At 48.5% G+C, this 12670-nt stretch overlaps 5 protein-coding genes across 5 annotated transcripts; 1 reads left to right on the plus strand and 4 right to left on the minus strand.

Moving 5' to 3' along the window:
* Positions 1-3888: 3888 nt before the first annotated feature.
* On the minus strand, positions 3889-4931 carry JR316_0007595 (uncharacterized protein; the record flags this gene model as incomplete). Its single annotated transcript, XM_047893331.1, has 2 exons — positions 3889-4300; positions 4624-4931. 2 exons carry the CDS (start codon positions 4929-4931, stop codon positions 3889-3891), a joined length of 720 nt encoding a protein of 239 aa, XP_047746646.1.
* A 630-nt stretch (positions 4932-5561) lies between these two features.
* On the minus strand, positions 5562-5948 carry JR316_0007596 (uncharacterized protein; the record flags this gene model as incomplete). The annotated part of the gene is made up of 3 exons (XM_047893332.1): positions 5562-5570; positions 5600-5668; positions 5751-5948. The coding sequence occupies 3 exons, from the start codon at positions 5946-5948 to the stop codon at positions 5562-5564; spliced, it is 276 nt and encodes a 91-aa protein (XP_047746647.1).
* A 355-nt stretch (positions 5949-6303) lies between these two features.
* On the minus strand, positions 6304-7878 carry JR316_0007597 (uncharacterized protein; the record flags this gene model as incomplete). The annotated part of the gene is made up of 6 exons (XM_047893333.1): positions 6304-6445; positions 6498-6598; positions 6959-7005; positions 7109-7226; positions 7419-7634; positions 7744-7878. 6 exons carry the CDS (start codon positions 7876-7878, stop codon positions 6304-6306), a joined length of 759 nt encoding a protein of 252 aa, XP_047746648.1.
* Positions 7879-7880: 2 nt separating this feature from the next.
* On the minus strand, positions 7881-8630 carry JR316_0007598 (uncharacterized protein; the record flags this gene model as incomplete). Its single annotated transcript, XM_047893334.1, has 2 exons — positions 7881-8058; positions 8218-8630. 2 exons carry the CDS (start codon positions 8628-8630, stop codon positions 7881-7883), a joined length of 591 nt encoding a protein of 196 aa, XP_047746649.1.
* Positions 8631-10205: 1575 nt separating this feature from the next.
* On the plus strand, positions 10206-11361 carry JR316_0007599 (uncharacterized protein; the record flags this gene model as incomplete). The annotated part of the gene is made up of 2 exons (XM_047893335.1): positions 10206-11087; positions 11161-11361. 2 exons carry the CDS (start codon positions 10206-10208, stop codon positions 11359-11361), a joined length of 1083 nt encoding a protein of 360 aa, XP_047746650.1.
* Positions 11362-12670: the final 1309 nt, after the last annotated feature.

Below are 12670 nucleotides of genomic sequence, written 5' to 3' on the forward strand. Positions count from 1 at the left end.
ACGCGGTTTTAATTGTCTGGAAATTAGGTCGTCAGGGTCCTATTTGGGTGATGTATTGTCAACGTCAGGTCTAGCGGCGTCTTGAAAAACAGTTTGAGCAGAAAGGTGATGTTGGATATCCTGGAATTGAATGAATTAGTTTGTTTCCATTGAAAATGACAATGTACGTAGCTTTCTAACGCCATGGGACTAGGAATCCAGATGTCCAGAGTGAAGTAGTAGGTATCCAGTACAGAGTTGCAGGCGCGTTGAGAACGGTTTGATTTGACCTCGCACAAAACATTGAAATTCACTTGAAAACCACACTCTGAATGTTGAAAGAAACTTGAAAAGAAGTATATTTGGAATCTACAGACATACAGGAGTCTAAAACACAGAAGCACAGTGTACATACACTCGGCTAACGCTCGGTTAGTCCTCAAATCATCTGTTGATCCCAAAATTGAACCCTGAAAACAGCACGGTACAACCCAAAAATGCATAGCGTAGTGGGCGTACGTACAGCAGCATGTTTGGGGACTATAAAAGGGCACTTTTTCTCATCCCGCTCCTCCTCCTCTGCCCAGCTCCGGGGTCTCTCCTCTCTCTCCTCTCCTCTTCAATTTTCTCCTGTTCGCTCCGCCTCCAGGTAAGCTAACACTGAGCTGGGGGTTTGCTGCCGCGACTGACGACTTTTTTTTGTTGTTTGAATGCCAGGTCATCACCTGTGAAGACCCAAGGTAAGCAAACCAGCACAGACCCGTCCAGCAACTCACCTTGACACCCACACAGGCCCCTCGACACGAACAATAGCGGTGTCTGCAACGATGTAGAATATAGATGGCATACGACGTGAGCAGGTCATATCTGCACCCCAAAATAAAGCTTGAGGCATTATGTGCGTGTTTCTCTTCCTTCGTACTATCCATTCATTGACTTTGCCATGGTAACGACCTGCACAGACTGACGAATAATTGTAACCATGTTCCGCCCAGAATCAGCATGGAGACCCCGTCGCGAAAGACATGTTTTGGCAGGAAGGGATGTTAGATGCGGTGTGCGGTGAGCACCTTTCTTTTCTCAATGCAAAACCCCCATCGAAGGACGCGGCCCACAACACCCACACTTCCCTTGAAACCCGCGAGAAGGCGCAATAATTGGGCTGGTGAGCGTATTACTTAAAGACTCTTGCCTTGCTGTGTCCCACCACTTATCAACATGGGGAACATGTCATGAAACTTATAAACGTCTTTTTTCAGTTTTGTAGCAGTAGGTTACTTGGTTATTGCGGGTATTCAGGATCCAGATATAAGCAACGCACCGGCGCAGCAGCACAGAAACGGGTCAGATAGTATTTTGGAGATGGCGAGGCGGACTGGCCAAGGGATATGCGAGACGATGAGGTGTGTGGATCTATTTTTGGATGTGCTGTGTTGTAAGCATGTGGGATGACACACGAGCAGAGTCTACAGCGAGTGTGGAGCAAAAGATGACGGGACGGAGGGTAGTTCTTGCCTGTAAAACAGTTTTGCACTGCATATATACTTTTTCACAAGTCGTTTATGAGATGTTATTCTGTGAAACGATACAGGTGCTGTTTTCTCGCTCTATTTGTATAAAGACATTCTTAGGATCTCATCACATAGTTACTATATTGCGGCTTTGTAGCAGGGTTCAAAAACGCGCTTGATGCACTGTGAGCAACCCACCACCTTCCTCTGACACCCATTTCCTGGCCCCCATCCGCGCTGAGCAATAGGCCTGGTCACCTTAGATGCTAACGATGCGGGGTGACGTGCCGCTGTCTTGTTTACTGATCCTCGCTAACAATCGTTTGGTGTGGACACGGCAGTGACCTCAATCGCCATCCTACATACGCTCTGATGACGACGAGATGGGCACGAGCGGCGAGCGCGGAGGCCCTCTACAGCACCCTAATTCATCTCATTTATGCGGATTTGTCCAACTGAGGTCTCAGGTGAGAGGTATAGGTAATCATCAACACAGCGCCACGGAACTGAGGCATCAAAGCGCACGTAATCTTGTCAAACACCCAAGTGGTGCAGAATGTCATGCACTGCAACCGTGTTTGCGAGCTTACATTGGAGTTTCACTGAGAGTGGTGTAGAACAAGGGGTGGAAGATTGAAATGAGGGCGCGGAAGTGGAAGAGAGGGATTCGCTCAAGGTGTGTTAAGACGCGTGAGGGTGATTTGCATGTATGAAATCAACGCAGTTAGTTGCCAGCAAGATATCTCGCTCTTCCTTTCGCGTTGTTCTTGATTGAACAGATACAGTGGGTATAGTGACTGGGCCTTGAAAATGGTGAAAGGCTGGCAGGTGAGTGATGCATAGATTCATGGTGTTGGTACATACTTTCCCCGCCACGCAACAGCAGAAGAGAGCGTCGGGGAGAACGGGGGTCTATACGCACCCTGGAGTTAATTGAAGACGGCTGCTAGCTATTGGAAGGCGATACATGGCAGCGGTGTATATGTGGACGATGCGGGGCTGCGGGTACTTGATATGTAGCGAAATTTCGGGGTACGACATGAACAACAAAGAGGTTTTGTGGGACAGGGTGCTGGCCAAGGGATGCCCATGCACAGCGCCAGAGTCCTGGGGCGCAGCGCATCTGCATACCTTTCTCACCTGCTTTTACCCGCTTGCTGGATTCTGTGGTTATTTCGCTGCTTGTGAGTGATTATTACTGCTTATCCCGCTTCTTTCTTTTTTCAATGTCTGCAACATTCTGTGGTAAGTTTGAAGCACTGAATAGATAGAATAGTATTTATAGTACTTGATTGAATGTGAAAATGAAGTTCTGAGGTGTTGAGGAAAGTCGGACATGTCAAAAATTGTGGATACATTGGTACATACACACCAACCCTAATCTGCTACATATATAATTGTATTTACCAACCCTAACCAGCCTAATCTGTGCTTTTATGGTATTATCAAATCCCAACCAGCCCTAAAACCTAAACCCTAAACCATCCTAATCTGTATTTTTGTGGTCACCACCAACCCTAAACCATAAACCCTAACCAACGCTAATATGTGTTTTGTGGTGACAACATTAAGCGCCTGACAAAGAAACAAGGAATAGGATTGAAAACCATGAAATACAAAGACATAGTACAGGACAGGGTTACCCAATGAGTGCATGCTAATCCCTCTTTACAGTCATATCGACCCACACGGGTCAAATTTTTCAACAAGCTCACCAACAATTGCACCTATGCACCTATGCACATCCTCCCCGCCTCCCGATTCGCGATTCGAGCCCATCCCAATCGCCTTCATTCCACACGGCACATCCCGCTCTTAGCACCTAACTACTCGGCTCCGCTAGCGAGCTTTAAATTTTTTTTTTCTTCAAATCCCTAGAAGATTTGTGAAATGAGAAACAACGACACTCGTTGCAGCATGCTACGTACGTGGAATGTGGTTCTGCACTGTTCTCGGGGATTAGAGGGGTGGGGCGTTTTGGATGGTGCATTTGAGTGGGTGTGGATAGGAGATTTCGGTGTGGATGTGGGGTTGGTGTAGTGTAGAAGAGATGCGGGTGTCTTGTACATGCCCTCATCGTCTAATCGACACTCTTACTCCAATATGCTGATGTTCAGGAGCCCCTGAGGGATGTTGTTTGCTTGATTCAGTCTGTGAGTGAGTGTAAAGTTGTACTGCAGCTGCTAATCCATTGTGGAAATCAATATTGTGGAGTTGGATGAAGTTAAGCGCCGAAATGAACGAGCTCTATATACATATAACTGAATGCAACACCACCACTCCCACTCCCCAACCTCGTAACAGGCTGCAACTTCCTCTTCACATCCCTCAACACGCCCGTCCTCGGTGCCCACTCTCCAAACGCCCTTTTAAGCCTCTCAAACTCCTCTCTAAACAATCACCCAATCCGCTCGTCCGTAATCACATCCCTCAGCGCCCACGGGATCTCATAATCGTTCTGCTCCTGTGCCGCGTTGAACGGATCGACTGTTAGCGGTGGGTGGGTGTATGTGTAGGGCGGTAAATCAGGATCAGGGTTGGTATCAGGGTTGCCATATCCGTCGACAGCACGAATAGTAGAAGAAGCACACGTCAAAACCACCTGCACACTCCGCCCGTCATCAGCCAAAAAGACATAATCCATTGCGAGCCTATAATACGCCTCCTCCTCATACGCCGTCGAATGTCCGATCCCGCTCAGACTCCCCGCCGTCGCTTCCGAGAGATGCGCGAGCGGCCCCGAGTCCGGTAATCCCGCGTTGCGGATATGCAGTAGGAGGATGAGGAGTGCGCAGAGGAAGTCTGATGATCTGTGTGTGCATACAAGAGGGAGAGAGAGAGAGGTGTTAGAAAAAAGCTTCTTTGAGAGAGTGGTTATAAAAAAAACGTACTAATATGCATCCCCATCGATATACAATGTATGTAAAATAAGCGGATAGTTTGCAGCAGTAAACAACCCCGAATAAATCGGTACAACTTGATCATTCAACGACGCGATATAGACCACTTTCGTCTATGCACCCACAAAGCACGTTAATAGCAACACACAAACACAGACACACACAGAGTGTGTGTGCGTGAAATGGAGTAAAGGATGTACACCATGATCCAAAACCCTAGTCAGCGCACTCACATACGCCTTCGACACCGCGCTCTTCGTGTTTTATTTACCCATTCATCATCATTGTCAGGTTCATCCACGCATATCACCAAAGAACACAAACGCGCCTGGAATTCAAACAGCTCCCTAGCAGCCATCGACTCAAAATACTGCAAATACGGTCCCACGAGCGTGCTCGAGCTCAAGTACCTCAACAGGCCCAGATGGATGCCGCACATCGCGAGGAGACATATACGCTGTGGTGTTCTTCCTTTGCGTGGTGGGGGTGGTACACCAACAGCAGATGCACCGGGGTCTACAACGCCCAACGCGCTGTGCATCACTCCAGAAAGGACAAAACGTGAGCAAGAGTGCAATGCCAGCTGCATATGTAACTTACAAGTGCTTGCAGTTCGTTACGTTGCTCCCGTGGCCCCGCCTGTGTCGTTGATCTTAAAGAAGGAATGCCTTCCCAACAAGGCGCATTGTGTACAATGAGACGATTCGTCAAGTCGGGATCGTGTTTTGTTGCCAGAGCTGGCACCCCGGCATCAGCTAGTATACAAACGAAGGTAAGTGAGCAAAAAAGAGAAAGGGTCTTACTCACATGACACTGTTGTCCAAGATCTTTCCCGCGGTTTGAACTCTCATCGCAGCGCCGCCGTCTCGAGCCCAAGGTGCAATTGGCTGGTAACAACACAAGGGCGAAGCGAGGGATTGGAGGATGTTGGAAGGATGGGAAAAGAATGGTGAGTAACAGGGTGCAGTGCATGCTGTTTGAATGACTGACCCCCCTCCAGTGGTTGTGCACCACCCTCCCCATCCAAGTCGTTTGGAGTTGAGAGAGGACGTGGATGCTGGTGCGTTGTTTGATGCAGAGGTGACTCCGTAACGGTGAGTGGCACCCACCCAACAACGCGCTGCTACTCACTCCACTTCTCGCTGCACAGACAAGGCGTGATTTCCGTGAGTCAGGGCTCCTATGATACGCAGACCGCTGACGACGCACCTTGACAGGATGTCCTTTAGACCCATCCACCATGACAACTGACAGCGTGTGGGGTTGATACGAAGGTTGCTGGAAATGTTCAAGACAGTGTTGACACGTCAAATGATGGTAAGTAGCAGAATAATAACTGTCATAGTCTTTACTGACATACCTTGGAAGTGGATTCCCCACCCGCCTCTCTCACCGCAAGTTGGATCGACCGGACTATGGGGGACAAAACATGTGTCCTAAATCCGCTCCTGATGTCTGTGCCACGGTGAGTGTTGAGAGCAAGTGACGGTGTGAGCTGGTTGATAAGAGACTTGCTGGACAAGTTGAGAACAACGACGATGACGGTAAGCAACTGCATGATGACTGGCATAAGCTATACTGACACACCTTGAATGTGAATGCTCCATCCGTGATGTTCCCTGCTAGTTGGATCCACCGGGTTACAAGGGAAAAAATACAATCTTAACGACATCCCGCACCTCTGCCACGGTGCGTTGAAGGAAACTGACGGCGGGTGGTTATTGATCTGATGCTGGCTGGATAGAGTGGCAACACAATGAAGACGGTAAGCAGCTGCCCGATAACTGTCATGAAATTTACTGAAGCGCACCCTCCAGTTCTCCATCGAGTTCTGAGACTACCATGACGGGATTGATGCAATGATAGGGGTAGACTGCGATGGTAAGTTGCAACCGCTCATCGACGGACAGATGCTAACGTCTGAAGGCGTTGTCAAAGTGGATACGATGCGCGGAACTGCGGAGGATGCTAGGCGGTGGAGAGTGTTGACGCTGAGCGGGAGGGTTGATGAGTATTGGGCGGGAATAGTGATATAGGAGGGGCACATTGAAGGGACTGGAGACACAATGAGCAACGGTAAGCATCACAGTGAGCATGATTGACGCACCTTGGAAGTGCACCGATGCTATCCCGCTTCCACAGATGTCGAGTCAACGACGCGCCAACGCCGACGCTTGCTTGTCGCTGCGCAGAGAGGCAAGTCGGGCCCTACACGACGTGCCGGATAAGTGAGGATGGAAGGGGGAATGCATGGCAAGTGAAAGGAGAGGAGATAGCGGTATTAAAAAAAGAGGAGGCAGGTGTAAAAGAACCGAACTACGACTCAACAATCTCGATGAATTGGGTGAAAATGCTGAGCGTGTTGAGGAAGAGGTCGGCAGCAATTGCGGTGATTCGAGCCGCCTCCTTCGTCGATGAGTATTGGTAGTGGCGGTAAGATGTTATGAGATGAGGTAATGAAAAAAGAACAATGGAGGAAAAGACGCACTTTTCTGTCTGAGCATGTTGGTGTGATAACCGCATTATGATTAATGAAAATCCCAATGCGCATAATCGTGAGGTGCAAACCCAGGCATCTTCTCCACCGAGAGCCTTTGCAATATCAACAATTTTGCCTGTACATCCCGCAAATATCCATTAATATTGCACAAATCCACACACAGCCTTGGAAGCAGCGACAGTGGCACGTACATTGTCAAATCGTTCGCGCTATGATACGGCCCATCCGACCAGGGAGTGGGGCATGGTTTGGGTCATGAAGGGGAGCAGGCATCAGCGGGTGGTGTTGCGCAATACATCCCTCGCACGCTATTCCAACGACAAACTCAACGGTAGGCTGGGTAAATTAAGAGGTGCGAAAGTGAGGAAGAGTTCATGTGACGTTTGAGGTGCATCAATACCTTATTTCATTTTGTTCAAAATCATCCATTGAAAACAAAGAAACGAGGGCGCATCCAGCTGGACACGGAATACAAAAAAAAAAAAAAAAAAGAAAGACAAAAAAAAGACACACAGGCGGCGCACTAACCAACAACACCCGACTCCTCCTCACCAACACATCGTAGATCTCCTCAAACGACATCTGGTTCGCCTCCCCTCCTGCTCCTATACCTGTATCCGCACCCTCGGCAGATGTGGAAGAGGCAGAGGAAGGCGCAGGAGCACGTACAAACCCAATTTTGAGCGTGATAGTCCCCTGCGACGGTGTTGACGTGCGTGTCGAAACAAGCGGGATCGTAAATGGCTACATTCCCCCAAAAAAAGATGAAAAAAAGAAAGAAAGAAAGAAAAAGAGTCAAAGAGATTCAGAAATAAAGAAGAAGTGACGTACGACGTTCCCTTCCTCGTCAAACCCAAACGCCCTCTTCCACCCTGCCCCCCTGCGCAACACCAACACAAAACCACTCCCCCACACCAACAGCCACCTCCCCCAAATACTCCTTCCCAACCAAATGCTGATCCCACACAACACCCTCCACACTCCCCATGCCTACTCTGTGGCAACGCTCATGTAGGGAGGCAGGTCGAAGGTTGATTGAGGGGCGGGGAAGGTGGGTGAGGTTGTGCGTTTGATTGTGGGTGTTGCGTGTTTGTTGATTGATTTGGATTTGGATGGTTTGGAGGGCGAGGGCGAGGGTTGGGAGGTTGGGAGGGAGAGGAGGACGAAGCTGGATTTGACAATGTTAGTTGAGCGGTTGAAATGAGAATGGGAATGTAGTGGAAATAGAGCAGCAATGTTTCAACCACCCTCCACCCGCTCAAACCCACCCCAAAAGACGAAAACACATAAAATTAAAAAGCAAAAAGAAAGAGAAAGAGACATTCACAAATCACTGCTCGTCCCGCCCCGATCCTTGCCCAACAAATTATCACACCCAACAACTCTAACACGGAGAAGCACAATCGGGGTCGTTTGGGTGCTCGGGGTGGTGGTGTTTGGGCTCGAGGGTGCGGTTAAAGCTGTTGTGTTTGGGCTTGAAGTGGTGGTGGCGGTGGTGGTACCATGATACCCTGGCGTAGGTGTACTCGTCATAGGCGGTGTGAAACCCAACCCATCCGCATCTCCATCTCCATCCGTATCTGTTGCCGTCGTCGTCGTTGATGTTGTAGAGGACGCTGAGGCGATGGATGTGGTGGATATTGTTGAGCCGGATGTGTCTGAGTGGTGTAGTGGTGGGCGGGGGGAGCAGTGTTGCGTGTGGTGTTGCGGTTGGTTGGGGTTAGGTGGTGTGTTGGACATGATGTGTGTCAGAGGGTGTGCTTGTCATTGTTTGCGACGATGACGTGGTTGTGGTTGTGGTTGTGGACAACGAGCAATGTGGCAGATACGAGTGAGACTGTAAATGTGGCGGTGTTGTCGATGGCGCCGTCAATGTCAAGTCGAAGCTAAAGCCAAAGTTAAAGTGGTGGTGGTAGTGACGGTTCAAATGTGACAAACAGTGACAAAGGTGTTTATGGCACAATGAAAGGCTGCGGCACGGGGGTGACGGCGCAATGACACGCAGCAGAATGCATGTCGTGGTGGACGGCGAGTGGACGCGACGGCGGGACGGCAGCCGGCGAGGGAAGACGGCGCGGCGGCAGCAACAGGTGTTGAGTGGAGGCGGCAGCAGCAGCAGCGGCCCGGAGGTGGCAGCGCGACGACACGCAGCGGCGAGCGAAGGCGTCGGGCAGGTGGCGAGCACAAGTGTCGGGATGGCAAGCGCAAGCGTCGGGAACAGGCAGGAGGCCGGCCTCCACTTGCACGTACGACGCGCATACAAATCGAGGCTGGCCTCAGGTGGCCTCGACGCGTTTATTTTAAGACGGAGGCCGGCCTCCAGTGCCTGTCAAAATTTATTTTTAGTCGGAGGCCGGCCTCCAGTGCCTGTCAAAAGTTATTTTTAGACGGAGGCCGGCCTCCAGTGGCCTCCATCAATTTGGAGGCCGGCCTCCATAAATTACATATTTAATTATGTAGCACCTCCGTATGTACAAAATAAATTATTTTAAAAGTGGATTTGGGGGTTTTCGGGGTTGAGGAATCCGAATCTGGCATCAGATTTCCAGAATTCTAAACAGGAGGCGCAATGCAACGAAGGCCCCCCCTTTGGGGGGGAATAAGCTTAGCTAACTAAGTCTAACCTTAGTAGGAAGTAAGGTAGGCGTGTGAACTTCCGAACGGCATGTGATTGTGAAGGGCCGGATCTAATTTAGTACATGGGAAAAGTTACTTAGTACTTCGGGAAAAGTTCCTTAGTACCGTGGAAACATTTTTGATGGACCGGATCATGAACTGTCCAATTAAGATTCACAACAATCAATCAACTGATTGTTAGGTAAGGACCCAGGTAAGCTATTTATACTCTAGACATGTGAATATTCCCATGTCACGGTTACTCGGAGCCACGTAACCAGAGTACGCTATATCCATGTGATTCACATCACAGTCAATAACCCACGATGTCAAAAGAACAAAAGTGTTGGATCCACTTTTGACAGGTTACCATGTGCCACATCGACCCGTGACACTCTGTTCATCAGAAACCTGTCTAACTTGACAATAAACATTGACAGATTTGTGATAGTTGGTAAGATACATGACAGCTGCGCAGCATCACTTCACGCGCTGTCATCGGATGTCTAGAACATTCCTTCTAAGAATAGCCACTGAAGAGTCTATAAAGACAAAAGGGCTGGTTGTGAACAACAGTTCACAGTCCTCTGGCCTTCTTTCCATTTAACTCACAGTTTAAACAAGTCGCTCGCACCTCGCTTCGCTCGGTGCTCGCTCCCACCCTAAACCCCTCAACTTTGCTATTACCCAACAGCTACTATGTCTTCCACCTACTCTGCTGCATTCTCTCGTGCCATGTCCCCCACCCTGGACGCACTCACCCAGGCTGTCGTCAACAATACAGTCTTTGGCGTCAACGACGAAGCTGGCCGCCACAACGCCCTCATCGACGAGTTAGCCACTGTCGTCATCAAAAAAATAGCTGAGTGCCGCTCCATTGACCAGATCATAGACTGCGTCTTTTTTGACTATTGTGCTGCCCTTAGGGAGTTTCTCCTCAACCTCGCATCGTGGTGCGACAAGAGGGAAACAGTCAAGGCAAGCCTCGAGCGCCTTGAACTTGCCGTCAGTGCAGGCAACACCCCCAATCGCCTTCGGGTGAAGGCTCCCGAGTTCCAACTCACGAAGGAATTCGCGGATGCCGGGTCAGCGGAGGCTCTTCGAGTCTCCTCTACGTTCTCCACCACTCGTGACGTCTTCCAAAAGGCGATCAACGACGGCGCCATCCAGGCGAAAAAGGACGAACTGGCCTTTTGGGATGATAAATGCGCACTCAATAACTGTTATGAAGCTGCTGCCCTCATTGTTAAGACAACTTACGATGATCGCAAATCCAGCTATAAGCTCCCCGTTTTCTCTACAGACAACAAGGGAGTTCGTCGAATAACAGATTGGGTAGTGTCACCGCAGAAGAAGGCTGAATGCAGCGCATTGCAAACTATTTTGCCAGCCATCTTCTCTCATATCAAACAGATTGTCAACTTGCGCCACCGCGCTTTGGCAATCAAGATTGAGAAAAAGCGGTCGACTGCGGCAACAGCCGATGTCGAGATGGCCGACGCGACCAAACCAGGTCCGTCGATTCAATCCCTTATTGATAAGGGCTTGAATGCACGTCTCAAAAAGCTCAACCTTGGATCTGTGGGCAAGAAGGCAAGTTTTCGTAACCCTTCACCCATAATTTTGGATACTAATTACTACTCTAATTATCCAGACTTTGTCTGGCCAGAATTCGTCCAAGGCTCCTCAACCTCAGGCCAAGAAAGCTGGCCCTTCAAAATTCAAACCCTTGTCGACACCTTCGCAGAAGAAGCCCCAAACCAAGGTTTCCAACAAGGTCGACAACAAGAAGAAAGGGAAGAGGAGAGCTCCCGTCAAGAACAATCCAAAGGGAAAGGGAGAGGCAAGAGCCTAGACGCGCGGTCTAATGTAGTATCACTTACGTCGGTAAGACCCGCCTTCCCCAACTCTATTCCTGACGATATACTCACCATGACTAAAACAGACGCAGTTTCTTTCGTACACTTACATACTCCAATATCATTCTTGTTGGCTGGCCAGTATCGTAGTAGTGTACATTGTAGTCCTGGTGTTTCTGTCCCTGTTAATGTAGCAAACGATCTCTCTCTCGGACTTAATTATATGTTTTTCACTCTGCCTTCTAAAAGTCTGATCATGCAAGCATGGAATGATTTTCAACGAAGAATAAGATGGCGTATCTATTTTTTGTTTAAAGAAGGCATGAATAAACCTTTTGATCCAGATTATGGAGTAAGTTCTAAGAAAAAAGAAAAACCTCCTGTATTACCGCAATTTATGGAACTTGGCCTTTCGATGGGACGTCGGTACGTGCAACGCACGATCGCAAGTATCCCGGAAGAAGCCCTTACGGAGATGCGAAAGCACGCGTTCTCTCCTAAAAGGGACAAGATCTGTAAGTTTCTTATCGATAACAACTATGTTATTACGATGACAGATAAGAATCTTGGCCTCGCGGTGTCTGAACGCGACTGGATACTAAGGAATGAGCTCAATCTTCTTGAAGATGAATGTAACTATGAAGAGTTAGAATTCGAAGTTGCGCAAGAAGTTATGAAGAGCAAAATGATTCAGATGCAAACTCTCGCACGTACCGTCGAAGATGAACATCTGTTTCTATTTGAACTTGGGTTATCTCGATTCTTTCTATCGAATGTACCGGAAGACGGATCATTGTTCAAGTATCCTCAATTTCATGGTATACCTAAAATCCACAAGAAACCTACTGGATTTAGGCCCATAATTCCGTGTCACTCTGTAGTTTTTAATCCTGCAGCCAAGTTTGTATCAAAAGAGCTTAAGCCGATTATTAAATCGACTCCTTCAATCATTCACGGAACAAAGGATCTCTTTACGAGATTAAGCCAATTGCGTATAGACTCCAAAAGACAATGGTATTTTGTCACTGGAGATGTAGTTGCTTTCTATCCCAATATCCCGTTGGACTTGTGCATCGAAATCGTTTGTAGTATGTACGAGGAATGGTTACTCAACACTTCGGAAGAAAATACTGCATTAGCCCATATTAAACCAAATTCGTTAGAAAATAACTTGATTAAATTGGGCATCTTTAAACGTGCCATCGAGATTGGCAATACGCAATTGATAACACAACATGGGTCTAGATATTTTAGACAAAAAAATGGCCTCGCAATGGGCGTCGCGGATTCTCCGGACCTTGCTAA

This window comes from Psilocybe cubensis, chromosome 7 (genome assembly GCF_017499595.1).
Source record: "Psilocybe cubensis strain MGC-MH-2018 chromosome 7, whole genome shotgun sequence".
Classification (NCBI taxonomy): domain Eukaryota; kingdom Fungi; phylum Basidiomycota; class Agaricomycetes; order Agaricales; family Agrocybaceae; genus Psilocybe; species Psilocybe cubensis.